At 41.4% G+C, this 17,938-nt stretch overlaps 1 protein-coding gene across 1 annotated transcript in view; it reads right to left on the minus strand.

Annotated features, from left to right (window-relative positions):
• LOC126416048 (BSD domain-containing protein 1-like) overlaps positions 1-17,938 on the minus strand; it is an 84,240-nt gene that overhangs the window by 33,432 nt on the left and 32,870 nt on the right. Inside the window, exons 4-6 of the mRNA XM_050083519.1 lie at positions 8,535-8,651; positions 5,034-5,189; positions 45-230 (exon numbers count right to left, since the gene is read on the minus strand). Coding sequence (XP_049939476.1) covers positions 45-230; positions 5,034-5,189; positions 8,535-8,651 — 459 coding nt within the window. The remainder of the gene's footprint in view (positions 1-44; positions 231-5,033; positions 5,190-8,534; positions 8,652-17,938) is intronic.

The raw sequence follows: 17,938 nt of genomic DNA on the forward strand, positions 1-17,938 counted from the left end.
AAGAATCATACAGAAGTGCCAGAAGGACAATATGCATGACATACCTGTTCTGGAACAAGTTTTGTGTACTGCTGATGCAAATCTGGACTTGCTGCCATCAACTTAGAAAGTCGCTCTGTAGTTAACTGATCTTCAATAATTTCCAACCAAGCTTCATATTGCTGAGTATATTTCTCATCAGGGTCAGTAATAAAAGTGTTGGGGTCAAGAATTATGGAATGCAATTTAGCCTGAAAATTTTACATTGTATATCAGAAGAGAGTGTCAATTACATGTCCTGTATTTGATAAATAAAATGTACACATTATGAAAAAATAATCTATGAATAAAATGACAAGGTATTTTGAAAATTCAGCATTATACAAGCTTCAACAATTTAAATCCATTGTGTGTCTAAATATATTCACATAATACAGTAAAATCGACTTGTAAACATGAATGTGGAAATCGGACTAGTCACAGGAAGAAAAAACAAGTTGAATACACTCATAATCAGCTGTAATTTCAACTGCCTTCATGTTCTTCATAGACATATTCTACCAATATTTTTTCCTGCTCTACTGTGGTTCACCACCTGGTCTCATCACTACACACACACACACACACACACACACACACACACACGCGCGCCTCAACTCAACTACTGATTCAAAAACATAAGTACTATCTCTCCATTCCTCCTTCCAATGAAAACTAGTTTAACGTATGACCAGAAAGGCAAAAGCGGAAAGAAAACTCATCTGCAACAAACACACAGCAATCACCCTAACTTCAAAGACAATATTATCAACAAACAGAACAGAACCTGACTTTACTTTTGTACAATTTAGAAGCTGACTTTATTTTTGTGCAATTTGCTGTCAACCAACACAATGAACACATTTACAAGTACAACATTTTTTTGAGGAGCCGTGTTGTCTTTCTCATAAATGGTTCAATGGGTATTACAAATTCAGTATCTAAAATAACATTTCACAATGAAAAGACATATTACTACAAGAAGTCCTCAAAATAGAGTGCTCCAAGCAGTACTGTATTGTACAATAGAATTCTACCTGGCCTGTTCCATAAGGGAAACTTCCCAAGGTCAGAAACTACATGAAATACTTGCTGTCCATAGTAAGATCAGCTGAACTGAAATTGACAGGAAAATCAACTCTAGAGCTTCTTGGACTCTGTGACTCAGACAAACTTGAAGTGCATCAACTACTCCAGAATCCCTCTTAAACAACTAGTGCGAGTAAGACCAAGACTGAGATAAATTCAGGGGGAGCCAGTCTCCATCAACAGTTTTCAGGAGAGAATACATACAAAAGTGGTTAATTACTTTGCACAGAAAAATAACTTAAAATTCTAAAGGATGTTACAATTTGATTTACAAGCAAATGCAGCACTTGTATTGGTATGGTCATAGCACCATAACAATAAAGATTTCACAACATGCACCCGTTAGCAGCTAAAAGGTAGCCATTTTGACAGGCTTCAGATACAGCAGACAACATGGTAAGCAAATGTCTACAACCTCTCAGACTAGCTTTGAATACATAACAAGCTGTATATAAACAAAATGACTGTTAAATGATGGTACTGAATGGAGACTTCTTGTGTTGATCCCACACTCTGAGACTGGGAGACACTCATGATGAGCCAAGGCTGCTGTCAGCATAGTTAGCAGCAATACACTGCAGAACTTACGAATTCAAAGAAAGATTAGTGGAGGTGGATGATCAAATAGGATACAGCAGGGTTATCAGAAGGGTGGCAAAAAATGGAAACCAACTAGATACATCAGGACATGTGTTTTATTACAGAGGAACAGAGCAGGGAGGAAATTTAGATACAAATTTCACTATAAATAAAAGAATTAAAAATATTGCAGATACTGAATAAATCTCAGACAGATTAGCAAGACTTGTGTTAAAAAAGAAACCAAAAAATATTCAATGGAAATAATTCAAACCTACACACCAAAATGCTTACACTTTGATTAAGACATAGAAGAACTCTGCAAAGAGTTGCAGAAGTTGTTTAGTAACACCAAATTTATTCTAGAAAATAATAAATCTGCCAAAAGGAGTCAATGACTTTAGAAGCTTGCACATTTCCATTACTTTCATATGTGTTTTCTCATGCCACTGCTTAGCGAGTAGATTTTGTACCTACAAAATTTATTTTGTAACTTGTAACTGCTTTTTCGCCTTTGCATGCATACCACACACACCTCTAGCTTAACAGGTTCAGCATCTTGCTGACTTAAAACAACACAAAATAATGTTCAGTTTGGCAATATTCGTACCTGCAAGTGCTTTAGTTCTTTTTTCTCCTTTTTTTCTATGTTGTTTGAATTACTGGAATTTGGAAGGCGATTACAAAATATCAGTCTCTGGCCCCAGTTATTGTTTGGAGAAACTAAATTTATTTCTGAAATACAGTGTCAAATCTGTAGCACAATTTATGAAGTCTTGGAATTCCCCCATTTCCTTCTTGTTGGCACTGATAAATACAGTGATGCTCCTTAATTCCAACTCCAAATGGTGTTGGGCTCTCTGCAAATGGGCTTTACTTGATTTGTTATAACACCACACTTCATCCTCGACGCAAACCAAAAACACTTACTTTATAATTAATAAGTATAGTATTTTATATGCCTGAATATTTCTCATACAGACCAATGATAATGTTATATTTATTATGAAGGCATGTACATCCCACTACAAATGCCAGCCACTTATAAGTAAGGTGCACGTAGATTTTGTGCTCCTGTTTAGCATGCACTTCCTGATCTGTTAGAATAAGGAGGCATGTCGGGAAGTATGGAGGGGAGAGAGGGAAGGGGGGGGGGGGGGGGGACAATTTCTGTGACATATTTTTATCAGAAGCCAGTGCCTGACTATTTTCTCTTGCTTTTATTGTTACTGGCATCCTTGCAGTTAATTTCTGTTTCTACTCTCATATAGAAGTATGTCAAAATTTTTGACATTTATAATATAGTAATACTGTTATGTGTGTGAGAGAGGTGATTTTGTTGAGTACCCAGTGGTGCCCCACACCATAATGCCAGGAGCTGAACCCTGAAGTGTTATGTCTCAGTCCTGTCATGGAACTGAGCAAAAATGAGGTGTTGAGAGCTTAAGTTATGGTTCATTCCATAGTCGCTCAACGGTTGTGGGATCTCCATAGATATGACCAGTGATTTCTCAAAACGATAACCCACGGTCTCGATAAGCCACAATCCTGCCACTGCCTCATTCCAACAACCACGGTTCAGTTGTTCATTACACACAAAATGTAGATGGCATTACTCCTGTTTATCTTGTGTGATAGTGCTGAAATGTTTACTACTTGCATATCCAAATATGATGTACACTCCTTGCCAATTTTATCTCTGTTGTAGGCCATCTTTGTGGTGTTGCAGTTTTAATAGACAGAAGTCATTTCAAACAATGGAAACTCCCGTTGGAATATCAGCATTATAAGGAAAAGACAGCTTGCTACTCACAGTAAAGATGGTACACTGAGTTGCAGACATGCACGACAAAAAACACTTACACATTAGCTTTTGGCCAAAGTTTTCTCAGAAAAGGAAACACACACACACACACACACACACACACACACACACATTCATTCACACAAGACAGCACACCTCATCCACATGTGACTGCCATCTCTGGCAGCTCAGACTGGAATGCAACATGCAACTGTCATGTAGAATGGAAGCAGCAACCCGGAAGGGGCAAGAAAGGGGAAGGGAAAGCACGGTACGGATAGGGAGAAGAGAAGGGTGCTCTCTGGTGGATTGTTCAGGGATTAGACTGCCAACAGGTGCAGTGTTGGGAGGATGTGGGGGCGGGAAGTTTTGAAGGAGGGAGGGGGAAAAAAGGAGAGGTGTGGGGGAAAGGGGAAGACGGGCAGGTGTGCTGGTAGAGGGTTCCACACAAAGAGGGTGAGGAGACAAGAACAGGGAGGAGGTGATAGACCAGAAGGAGTGGAAAAGGTGGATGGCGTGGCAACAACACGTTACTGTAAGGCAAGGTTGGGATCATTTCAAAAGCAGAGAACGTGTTTTAAGAATAGCTCCCATCTGCGCAGATCAGAAAAGCTGGTGGTGGAGGGAAGGATCCAGATGGCTCGGGTACTGAAGCAGCCACTGAAATTAAGCATGTTATCCCTTCCCCTTCCCATCCCCCTCCCGACTGCTGCTTCCCTTCTACATGATAGCTGCATTCTGGTCTGAGCTGCCAGAGATGCCAGTTGTGTGCGTGACGTATGCTTGCTTGTGTGAATGAATGTGTGTGTGTTCCCTTTTCTGAGGAAGATTTTGACTGAAAGCTACTGTGTAAGTGTCTTTTTGTTGTGCCTGTCTGCAGCTAAACATGTCATCTTTACAGTGAGTAACAATCTATGTTTTCCTTATACTGTAGAAGTTTATTTCAATAATATAAAGATGCTCCATCTTACGGCTATACATACAACCATGAAATATGGGGGAGTGGGTGTTGTCATACAATACTGTTAGTAGTAGTAAGCAATGATCTGTATGTCATTGGCATTTAGCATTTTGGACTCTGAACAGCACTTGCTGCACACTAAACAGTCATTTGCTAAGATCTGGCAAAAACCTCTGGGATGTCTCTCACTTGAATTCTGCATAACAACCTCAGCAAGTCAATATGAACTATAGTTGTTTAAGTGTGTGAAGTTTTGGGTGATCATCAATGTACTTACTATTGAATAAATGCTAGTGAAATACTAAATTGTGTTTTTTTATGAAAATGTTTATTTTGAACTAGAAAATTTGTTGTTGCAATGAAATTCCTGCAGTAATCAAAAAGCAACATTAATGGGTCAGAAAATTAACAGGGAAATATTTTTCCTCTTCTTAAACTTGTGCTAAACCGTCTCTTTTAACAGCTCAGAAAAATTCTAATTTATCTAAATAGAATGCAATTTAATACACTTAAAATATAAAAATTAGAAAAAGTGACAAACACAAATCTCAAAGTAAATATACTTGGCAAGTGTGAACTGACCTGAAATTTTGTAAGTGGGACAGGTTCGGCATCAAATATGACAATTGCTTCCTCGTCATCATCCTGTGGACTTGGATTCAGCACATTACTCATCTGGCCCAGGAATGACGAGAAACTACGCTTCACTGTGTTCGCTGTTGATTCTGGTTCATCCAGCTGTAAATGGGAGGAAAAAATTACATGTCATAGCACCTGCAACTCCTTGCTGTTTGATGCTTGATTGGGAATATACAAAATTTGAATTAGCAGTCTTCGTCTTTGCGGGACACATTAAAACAGTGGTGTAGAACCGAATAAAGAATAAACAGCTGTAGAATAGTGTCTGGATGGATTACTGCAGTTGGAATGCTGCCTTGGGACAAGAGAACAGAAAAATGAATGAGGTGGACAAATACAACTGTGTGAAGGTGTATGGCATATGGGAAGAAAAGTAAGATCAGCAGATGCACTGATTAAACAGTTACCACTACAACCTTCAGCCCGCCACCAAACCACCAACACCAACACCAACACCAACACCACCACCAACACCAACAGGTATAACAGAAAATGATGCAATTTGAAAGGAACAGAGAGGAGCCAATGACAAATAGGAGCAGTGAGCCAGCTCTTGTGGCTTTTGTGTGTGTGTGTACTTTGCATTAAGGCCAGACACCTTTATTGTTACCCAGCCTAGCACACAGTTTTAACTTTTAACATATAGCCAATAAGAACATAGTCAACTGAGAGTGTACCAACACAATTCCTGGTCTGAAAGGGTTGAGAGAACTCCCTCATTACTAATGACACTGTTAAAAATATTTTTTAATATTGTTATGACAGTGTTTTGTGTACCCATCTCATGGAGCAAGAAATTCATATAAGAGAGTCTTTGAAGATCTTCACTGGCAAACACAGATGAAGGTGATAATTTTTTAACACCACGCCCACCTGAAATAGATCACATTACTAACATGTGTCCAACTTTGAAGCTGCAAAGTAATTTCATCTTGAGATTAGGCATGCTATCACATAAAAGTAGGGTGTCACAACAAGTAACAGAGGGATACAATGAATGAAACACACACAATCTTATCTTCCCAATTCTCAGAAGATGGGAGAATGATAAGGAAATAAACTTCAGAGGGCAAATTTTACATGCCTTTAAGACCAAATGATCAACTGCCATTTCTGATCTACTTCTTACTTATTGAAAGCATCACATGCTTATATCATCACAACTTCTACCTATTCTCTCTTTACCAAAGCTTCATACTCTGCACAAGACATCATTTTAAGCTGTACTGAAGTGGAGTGTAATTACTACAGCAATCTTGCAGTCATTAATGGCAGCTTATGTCTCCTTCCATAAGCTCCTCAAATGACCTAATCAAACTGAGAACAGACTGTTTCAGTCTTCCTTGGAAGGAAAAATCTATAGTGGAACTGGAAGCCAACCAAATTTTCTACCTAAGGCAGTTACACACAAACCGCTCACCCATAGTTATTAACCCTCTATATTCATCCCTTTTTCTCTTTCCTATCGCAAAATTCTGTTGTTTCCACATGTTAAGGAAAAACTCACGATTTTTCAAAACTATAGCTTGGAAGCTTGCTAACTCTAATTATTGCCACATTTTCATCTTCATTCATTCACTTCTCTCATCTGTTGGGGGAAGTGAGGGCAAAACGAAAGAGAGAGAGAAAGAGAAAGAGAAAGAGAAAGAGAGAGAGAGAGAGAGAGAGAGAGATTGATTAATTGACGGGGTTTATGGGACTAAATGGTGAGGGCATCACATCAGAGAGAGAGAGAGAGAGAGAGAGAGAGAGAGAGAGAGAGAGAGTGGGGGGGGGGGGTGCATTTTTTTTGCTAACTCTGAGGGAGTACTCTACCTGAAAGTTTAGTGACAACTTAATTTTGCTTGTGTGCTTGTTGATTGCTCAACATCTCAACTACATGGTGAGTGGTTTCCTTTAATCCTTATACCATGTGTCTTCTACTCAAAACAATCTAGTGTCAAATGATTAAAATTGGCGCAACAAATTTAAAACTGTAGTAATATGCATGCATTTGGTGTACGTGCAGCAAGCACTGAAAATCAAATCTTTTAAGATAAAGTGAAGATGCCAGAAAAATATTGGAGGTTACAAATCTCTAACAGTCTGCACGCTTGAACAATACACTGGCTGATCAGGATCCATACAAGGTTCTTGGTTTCTTGCACACAATTTTTTACCATTTGAGCAATGTAGGCAAGCCACACAGTTGAAATCAAAGCTACAATCTGATAGTACCTTTTTCCTAGCATTTTCTTCATTACACAAAATGGACTTAAACACAAAAAATAGGAACAGAGGAAAATACTCATGGTCTTTCAATATGAACATGTGCAGTTATTCATAGATCTCAGGAAGGCATATGCTAGAAGTATATGCAACCTGTAAAAGTTTGCAGAATGTCTAAACAAAATGGGAATACAATTTTGTCACAGCCTTTTAAAATTACAAGAGGATTAAAACAAGGGTGCTGTTTGTCTTCTACATTGTTCCAGAAACACTTAGACTTACGGAACAGGAAATATGTGAGAATGTGCATTCAGATAACAGAGACTCAATGTTTGTGTACCTTGCTTTTTGCAGATGATTTGGTAGTGATGGCCAGTGAAAAGGATGATACCTGCTTTATGCTAATAAAATTATTTGAAGAATACAGTAAGTGAGGACAGAATAATTTTTATTTTTTTAAACTGAACATCTGTACAGTGGAGAAAATGTAGGAAAGATAATAACTTAATGGCACGTAACAAATTTAAACTCTCATCAGAAGATAGAACAATCATATGGAAAATACAACAAATAGCCCATGAGAAAGTAGTAATCCAGAAGCTAAATCCTATGCTATGGTCTTTTCAGTTGCAAAGTAAGGAAGATGTTCTTTAGAAGTATTGTAGAGCCAATGATGACTTACAGATAGGAGTGCTGGGAGCTTACTGGAAAAAATTAAAACAAATTGAGAGTTGTAGAAATAGAATATCTCAGAGGATTGTGTAGAACACATCAGTGAGATCATATCAGAAATACAATAATTAGGTAAATAGCCCAGACTGATGAAAGCATCACAGATAGAACTTATGTTAAAGTGACACGTTCCGCATCATTACGAAATGTCATATTCATGATCTATGGAACAAGGATTAATGTATGTATGTATGAAGTAAGGCAGCTTATCTGGTATGGAAATACAACTGAACAACAGATGACAGCTGTCCAAAGAATATCTCTATGTACCATCCTCACGAAAGAAGAAGAGGAAGACCAAAGGTTGCCCGGTTAGATGAGGTAAGAGAGACCACAAGAAAAAGAGAAATAGAAGAAGATGAGGAAGCATGGGGAGACAGACATCAGTAGCAACACGAATGTGGGATGCGGTGACAACTGTAGGAACCCCACATGGGTGAGAACATCTATTGCACATACAAAAAAGGTTAAATTCTCAAATGTGAATACTGACGTAGTACTTGCCTTCAACTTATCTTTCAGGGCAGAGGTAGTGCTGGTGACAACATTACTCGCTTCACTTTTGACAGCTGTTGAAAACTCATCCAAGTCTCTTTTAACAAACTCCAGCACTTCTGCAGACTGCATGGAAAAATGAAATCATTATTAAAGGTGCTAAAAGTAGTTAATGCATTAATTTGCACTACATAGTGATTTCCAGTTAATAATACATACAGAAATAAATACATATAAAGACATTGATCCTAAGAAACGAACTGTCATTTAGAACACAAAATAAAATTAAGAGTACGAATATCAACTATGTAAATTGTGCTACCTTACAGCCTTTTACGGCTACTTGATGATTTGTTGCCTATGGGACATATTGGGCTTTTTAAGGTGAAGTGTGGTCACTTGTTTCAAGAGGTGGTGACTTTGGCTGTTAGCACACTGGTGCTATTATCATAAATAGATTTTTCTAACAATGTATCTTTGTACCAACTATCAGACTCACATCCAAGTGCAACTTGAAACTTTTAAGAGTGAATCTCAGTTCACTAATACATATGTTTCCCAATCACACTATCATCATTGTCAGAAACTTTAAGCATCCCATAATTAACTGGAGAAAATTAGTTTTGAAAGTGGAGAGTACAACATGACATCCTGTGAAACAACAGTAAATGTCAAGAATGGATGTTCAGAAACCCACATATGATGAAAACACTTTACATTTAATGGACTCATATAGACATGACCCATTTAAGGATGTCCACAGTGAAACAGGTATGAGTCACCATGAGGCAACAATAATTACCAAAATACTAAGGGGAACTAAAACAAGAAGAAAGATTTACATGTTCAGGGATGAGAAGGTAAGGAAAGAGTCCTTCCTTCTCATCCCATCTGGTAAGTATCCCCTGACACAGGATTCTAGGGGACTGTTCCAAACCCTTTCCATTTCCTAAATATCGTCCATTGTTTTTTTCTTCATCTTTCTTCCTGCCTATTCAGCATTCCTCCCAGAAGAAGGAACCACTGACCCTGAAAGCTTGTGAATTCCCTTAACCTTTATATACATGTGCCCTCCTGCCACTGCTTGGTGAGTAGATTTTTTTATCTATCCAGTTACATTGCATAAATATTCAGTCAGATCTTGACAAGGTTTCGAAGTGGTGCATAGATTGGCAACTCACTTTAAATCTTAAGAAATGTAAAAATGTTCACTTCACAACGCCAAAAAAGTAGTACTTTACAACTACAATATCAATGAACCACAACTGGAATCAGTCAACCTGCATGTAACAATTTGTAAGGATGTGAAATGGATACAACTAGAATATTTCCAGGAATAGACTGTAAATTACGAGTTGAAAGACATAGGACAATATCAATTTACAATCAGGAAAGGGGACAGGAAGAGGATACAAAGTAGCTCCAAGTAAAACTGAAGTGGATAATTGACTAGAAACTAAGTTGAATTAATTAATGGGCCTGGTAATAAATGTGAATAGCTGTACAACAAAGGAGGACACGAGTTCAATGCATATTGAAATGTACCAGATGGTTCCGCCAGTACCTCCGTCCACACCAAACCAACAAACCCCCAGCAATATCTCTATTTCAACCCATTCCACACCAAGAGTCCCTCCTATACCCATGGTTGCCACATCTGCAGTGATAAGCAATCTCTCTCCAAATGTGCCAGAGGTCTTGGCGAGTCCTTCACGGATAGAAATTGCCCTTTGCAACTTGTCTCCCCTGCCACTACCACCCGCCACACACCCACTAACCGGACACAAAGGAGAGACCCATCTCATGACTCAACATCACCCAGGACTGGAGCAACTAAATGACATTATCCAACAACATTTCAATGGCATCTCATTGTGTCCTGAAATGACAAATATCCTTCAACACATCTCCTACAGCAGTCTTCTGTCACCCACTCAAATTACATATTATCCTTATCTATCTCTATTCCACCCATATAGCCAACTCCTTGCCCCATGGCTCCCATTCCTATATTAAATCTAGATGCATGACCTTTCAAATATGTGCTGTCACTACCAGCTACTCCAGTCTTGCCACGGGCGTCTTCTACCTCATCAAAGGCAGGGACACCTGTGAAAGGAGCCATGTGCACCTACCAACTTAACTGCAACCACTGGGTGGAATTATATGTAGGAACAACCACTGACGAACTATCTCTGTGCTTGAATGGCGACTGCCAAACTCTGTGACCAAGAGAAAGCTGGACTACCCTGTTGCTGAGTGTGCTCCACTAAAAGGTATGCTTGAGTTTAGCAACTGCTTGAAAGCCTGTGCCATCTGGATTCTTCACACTGACACCAATTTTTCTGAATTGTGCAGACAGGAACTCTCCCTGCAATATAACCTTCATTTTTATAAACCCCCTGACTTCATCCTTTGCTAGGCCTGTCCCCACCAGCCTCCACCCTCTTCCCTTCTCCCACACTAACCTCACAAACATCTTCTGATCCCCAGTTCACCTGCATAGTCATTTCACTTCTCCGGACCTCCTCTCACCATCACCTCCCCCCAGAATCACCCAAGCACAGCCTAACGATACTGCATCGATAGTTGAGACATCGTCAGATGATCCCTGACAGCTTGCAGCACTGTTTCCATCTTTCAACTGCAAAGTGATATGGCTGCAGGCTACAACAGAAGCCATGTGCAGAGCTGTAACAACACTGAGGTGTTGCCATAGAGGTGTTTACAAAACCTTATGTTACTGGTTGAGGTAGCAGCTCAAGCTGCCATTTCCTGCTCACTGCAGCCATCAGGGATCAACTTATACTGACACAACCATAGCAGCCCACAATCCTGTCCCCACCACATCCCTGCATGCTCCCACAGAAGGCAACACAACAGCGTTTTCCCCCACCCGTACCCTTATATCTCCCCCCCCCCCCCCCCCCCCCCCAGCATCATCTGCACCCTCACTACCCACTCCACCTGAGACAGGTGTTTACTGCACTCTCTATGTAGTGAATACCAACTTCTCTTATTTCATATTATTTCTTTCATATTAGTCTTACTTCACCCAAGATTTTTCAATGTTACAATTTATAATTAGTTACAGGGGAAATTTTGATGATAAAAACAAATTATGGTTGTCCTTATACATCTAACCCCTTCGCTGTTCCCATTCCTGCACTACACAGCCCTCTATTCCACTAACACACCCCCAGCCTTTTTACTTCTCTCCTTTTAGCTACTCCCTCCTCCCCTTGCAAGCACTGCACCCTCTGTCCAACCTCCCAACTGCATCTACACTCAGATGCCCTACCCTCACTCCACCTCATCCCTGTATGCTCCCACCCCTACTCTGTTATCCTTCCCTCCCTCCATCCCAGCCTTCTCCTTATCACCATTCAGTTGCTTCTCCCATCATGCACTGCTGCTTGCAGTCACATCTCAGCAGTTGGAGGCTGTGGTCATGTGTGTGTGAGTTAGGTTTTGCATTTGCAATTGCTTTGAATATGCGTGTGTGGGTGTGTGTTTGTATTTTGTCTAGTTCAGATGAAGGCCTTTATGGTTGAAAGCTTACTTTCTGACAGCCTTTTTGTTGTGCTTATCTGTGACTCAGCATATCCACTATAGGCCTATTTTGAATAGCAACTATCCTTTCTTTAATATTGTCATATTCCATCCTGGATTTTCCATTGTTAGATTCAGCTAGTAATAGTGAATATAGTGCTTGAAAATCAAAAGAGGAGGAGTTATACTTAGAAAAGGTCTGGAGACACTGGAAGTTTTCAGCTGAATTACATCATGGTCAGACAGATTTCAAAATCAGGTATCAGATTGTAAGCATACCCAGCAGGAGATATAGACTCTGATCACAATTTAGTAATGATGAAGAGTAGACAAAAATTTATGATAATCGTCCAGAAGAATCAATATGGAACGAAACTGGATACTTAAGTGCTGAGGAATGATGAGATGTGTTGTTGTCCTGTAAGGAGCATGCAGAAATACTGCATAAAGCTGACAACCAAATATTTAGCACAGACCTCTTCAGGGATCTTGCAATTATCATGTATTAACTCCCTAATGATATCTGTGGTTCATAATGAGTGATTTGATGATGAATCCTGCAATTCGTATCCAAAATAATAAAAGTAAAGAACTTTCAAGAAGACGATGTATGTCGGTCTAGGGTTCAGAATAAAGTTATATATTATGGTGTGAAAGTCTGTAATATGTTGCTGGTAGACATCAGGTAGGATACTGAAACTCCCCACATATTCAAAAGCAAAGTTAAAGAATACCCTGTTAGCCACTTCTCCAATAATCTATCAGAATACTGGCACTAAAGGAGGTAAATTTCACTTAACTCCAATGTTTGTAAGCATTTGAGGTTTCCACTGTATCGACAACTGTTGGAGTTCTGTTTAAAATTATATAAATGTATTGTTTGAAGTATTAGATGAAATAGCAGTGAATAGTGTATGAAGAGGTGCATGGCTTTTTTCAAAGTACCTGATTTCTCATAAACATAAGGTAATTCCCATAACCATTAAAGTGAATAGTTTAGTACTAACGTCCAGTTAAAATTACTTGAGAGTTGACACTTCACAAGTTGTAGATGGTTCCCCCCCCATGAACCATGGGCCTTGCCAATTGTGGGGAGGCTTGCGTGCCTTGGAGATACAGATAGCCGTATCGCAGGTGCAACCACATCGGAAGGGTATCTGTTGAGAGGTCAGACAAACGTGTGGTTCCTGAAGAGGAGCACCAGCCTTTCCAGTAGTTGCAGGGGCAACAGTATGAATGATTGACTGATCTGACCTTGTAACAATAACCAAAATGGCCTTGCTGTGCTGGTGCTGCAAACGGCTGAAAGCAAGGGGAAACTACAGCCATAATTTTTCCCGAGGGCATGCAGCTTTACTGTATGGTTAAGCGATGATGGGATCCTCTTGGGAAAAATATTCCGGAGGTGAAATAATTCCCCATTCAGATCTCAGGTGGGGACTACTCAAGAGGACATTGTTATCAGGAGAAAGAAAACCGGCGTTCTACGGATTTGAGCTTGGAATGTCAGATCTCTTAATTGGGCAGGTAGGTTAGAAAATTTAAAAAGGGAAATGGGTAGGTTAAAGTTATATATAGTGGGAATTGGAGAAGTTTGGTGGCAGCAGGAACAAGACTTCTGGTAAGGTTAATACAGGGTTATAAATACAAAATCAAATAAGAGTAACACAGGAGCAGGTTTAATAATGAATAAAGAAATAGGAACATGGATAAGTTACTACAAACAGCATAGTGAATGCATTATTGTGGCCAAGATAGATACGAAGCCCATGCCTACCCAGTAGTACAAGTTTATATGCCAATTAGCTCTGCAGATGATGAAGAGATTGATGAAATGTATGATGAGATAAAAGAAATTATTCAGATAGTGAAGGGAGGTAAACATTTAATTGTCATGGATGACTGGAATTCTATAGTAGGAAAAGGAAGAGAAGGAAACGTAGTAGGTGAATATGAAACGGGAGTAAAGAATGAAAGAGGAAGCCACCTGGTAGAATTTTGCACAGAGCATAACTTAATCATAGCTAAAACTTGGTTCAAGAATCATGAAAGAAGGTTGTATATGTGGGAGAGGCCTGGAGATACTGGACGATATATAATGGTAAGACAGAGATTTAGGAACCAGGTTTTAAATTGTAAGACATTTCGAGGGGCAGATGTGGACTCCGACAACAATCTATTTGTTATGAACTGTAGATTAAAACTGAAGAAACTGCAAAGGTTTGGGAATTTAAGGATATGGGACCTGGATAAACTGACAGAACCAGAGGTTGTAGAGAGTTTCAGGGAGAGCATTAGGGAACGATTGACAAGAATGGGGGAAAGAAATAGATGAAGAATGGGTACCTTTGAGAGATTGAAACTGTGGTGTCACCGCCAGACACCACACTTGCTAGGTGGTAGCTTAAATCGGCCGCGGCCCATTTAGTACATGTCGGGCCCGCGTGTCGCCACTGTGTGATCGCAGACCTAGCGCCACCACAAGGCAGGTCTCGATATACGATAGAGCACTCGCCCCAGTTGTACGGACGACATTGCTAGCGACAATACGGACGAAGCCTTCCTCTCATTTGCTGAGAGACAGTTAGAATAGCCTTCTGCTAAGTCCATGGCTACGACCTAGCAAGGCGCCAATTGTAACAGTGCATGTATCTTACGAGTCTCATTTGTATAGTCCAGAGAGATGTATCACAAGGAGTAAATAAAGTTAAGTATATTCCAAAGCTACGTATTTTCTTGATAGCAGTCATAACGTATCTTGTTCCAGACTTGACGCCAGTCGGCGTGTGTGTACGCGTGCCTTTCTTTCGGCTACTTCAGTGTGGCGTAACAGTCTTGTTACGTCACAACAGATTGGCGACGAGGATGGCATGAGATTGGCGACGAGGATGGGAAGAGATTGGCGACGAGTAAAGAGTTCTGTTGTCCGGATGTCTTCCACGACGTCCTCCGCCACCATCCAAGCGTTGTCTGCTATCTTTTGCATTGAAGGTCTTCCGCAGACTATTGTTTTCGACAATGGCCCACAATTCCTGTCCGCAGAATTTCAGTCATTCTGCCAGGCCAATGGTATTCAACATCTGACATCCACGCCGTTTTCGCCTCAGTCAAACGGTGCCGCTGAACGATTGGTCCGGACTTTCAAGTCACAGATGTTGAAATTGAAAGAGTCGCATTCTCGGGAGGACGCTTTGTTGCTCTTTTTGTCCTCGTATCGCTCTCAGCCCCGAGATGGTCGCTCGCCGGCTGAGTTGCTCCACGGTCGTCCTCATCGAACTTTGATGTCTTTGCTGCATCCGCCGCATCAGGTTCCTGTGCAGCGGCGGACTCCTGCTTTTGCTCCAGGCGACGTTGTATTTTATCGCAACTATCGAGGTTCACGGCGTTGGCTCGTAGGGCGCATTCTTCGCTGCCTCGGCCGCGCGATGTATTTGGTTTTGGGGGCCTCTGGTGAGGTGCGTCGGCATCTCAATCAGCTGCGCCTCTGTCGTCGCACGGGTTCTGCCGCTCCCCGTCTGCTTTCAGCGACGGTGCCGTCCGGTCAGCGCGCTGGGGACCCATCTACTGGCTCGCCTCATCCCCAGGTGTTACCGACGATGCCTTCCATTTTGCCCCATGGCGACGCGCCGCCGCAGCAGCCGCCGCCGCCGCCTGTTCTCCCGCCGGCGCCGCCCGCAGTGGACGCTTCGCTGCAGCCGCCGAGCGCCTCCCTGGGTCACGCGCCGCCAATCGCTTCCCGTGACCGGCCGTCCTCCGCCATGGAACTCTTGCCCGCTCCAGACCACATGACGTCATCGCGCGTCGGGTACCCCGACGCAATGGAGGTCGACCCTTCGGCCCCTCCTGTCTCATTACGGGCGCATACACCGCATGTTGACGTGCACCCTGGACTAGGTTTTCAGGCGTTTCCTAGATCCCCTCGGACCGAATGGCCGGGTGCGGGTGGCACAGCCTCGCCTGTTGTTAGGCTCCCCACCTCATCGCATACGTCAACATGGGGTCCTCCCCACGGCGGGCGGAAGCCTTATCCCACAACCGTTCGCCGATTTGCGGGGGAGGAATGTGGTGTCACCGCCAGACACCACACTTGCTAGGTGGTAGCTTAAATCGGCCGCGGTCCATTTAGTACATGTCGGACCCGCGTGTCGCCACTGTGTGATCGCAGACCTAGCGCCACCACAAGGCAGGTCTCGATATACGATAGAGCACTCGCCCCAGTTGTACGGACGACATTGCTAGCGACAATACGGACGAAGCCTTCCTCTCATTTGCCGAGAGACAGTTAGAATAGCCTTCTGCTAAGTCCATGGCTACGACCTAGCAAGGTGCCAATTGTAACAGTGCATGTATCTTACGAGTCTCATTTGTATAGTCCAGAGAGATGTATCACAAGGAGTAAATAAAGTTAAGTATATTCCAAAGCTACGTATTTTCTTGATAGCAGTCATAACGTATCTTGTTCCAGACTTGACGCCAGTCGGCGTGTGTGTACGCGTGCCTTTCTTTCGGCTACTTCAGTGTGGCGTAACAGTCTTGTTACGTCACAACAGATTGGCGACGGGGATGGCATGAGATTGGCGACGAGGATGGGAAGAGATTGGCGACGAGTAAAGAAACAATGAAGGCAGCACAGGATCAAGTAGGTAAAAAGATGAGGGCTAGTAGAAATCCCTGGGTATTGAATTGAACTGATGAAAGGAGAAAATATAAAAATGCAGCAAATGAAGCAGGCAAAAAGGAATACAAACGTCTCAAAAATGAGAGTGATAGGAAGTGCAAAATGCTAAGCAGGGATGGCTAGAGGACAAATGTAAGGATGTAGAGGCATATATCACTAGGGGAAAGATAGATACGGCCTACAGAAAAATTAAAGAGACCTTTGAAGAAAAGAGAACCACTTGTATGAATATCAAGAGCTCAGATGGAAACCCAGTTCTAAGCAAAGAATGGAAGCAGAAAGGTGGCAGGAGTATATAGAAGATCTATACAAGGGTGATGTACTTGAGGGCAATATTATGGAAATGGAAGAGGACTTAGATGAAGATGAACTGGGATATATGATACTGCATGAAGAATTTGAAGAGCACTGAAAGACCGAAGTCGAAACAAGGCCCCGGGAGTAGATAACATTCCATTAGAACTACTGATAGCCTTGGGAGAGCCAGCCCTGACAAAACTCTACCATCTGGTGAGCAAGATGTACGAGACAGGCGAAATACCCTCATACTTCAAGAAGAATATAATAATTCCAATCCCAAAAAAAAGCAGGTGTTGACAGATGTGAAAATTACCGAACTATCAGTTTAATAAGTCAGAGCTGCAAAATACTAACATGAATTCTTTACCCATGAATGGAAAGACTGGTAGAAGCCGACTTTGGGGAAGATCAGTTTGGATTCCGTAGAAATGTTGGAACATGTGAGGCAACAATGACCCAGATTAAGGAAAGGCAAACCTACATTTCTAGCATTTGTAGACTTGGAGAAAGCTTTTGACAATGTTGACAGGAATACTCTCTTTCAAATTCTGAAGATGGCAGGGGGAAATACAGGGAGCAAAAGGCTATTTACATGAGACAGGGTTGTACCCTATCCCCGATGTTATTCAATGTGTGTCTTGAGCAAGCAGTAAAGGAAACAAAAGAAAAATTTGCAGTTGGAATTAAAATCCACGGAGAAGAAATAAAAGCTTTGAAGTTTGCCAATGACAATGTAATTCTGTCAGAGACAGCAAAGGACCTGGAAGAGCTGTTGAACAGAATGGACAGTGTCTTGAAAGGAGGATATAAGATGAACTTTAACAAAAGCAAAACGAGGATAATGGAATGTAGTCAAATTAAATCGGCTGATGCTGAGGGAATT

Source organism: Schistocerca serialis, chromosome 8 (genome assembly GCF_023864345.2).
Source record: "Schistocerca serialis cubense isolate TAMUIC-IGC-003099 chromosome 8, iqSchSeri2.2, whole genome shotgun sequence".
Taxonomy (NCBI): Eukaryota; Metazoa; Arthropoda; class Insecta; order Orthoptera; family Acrididae; genus Schistocerca; species Schistocerca serialis.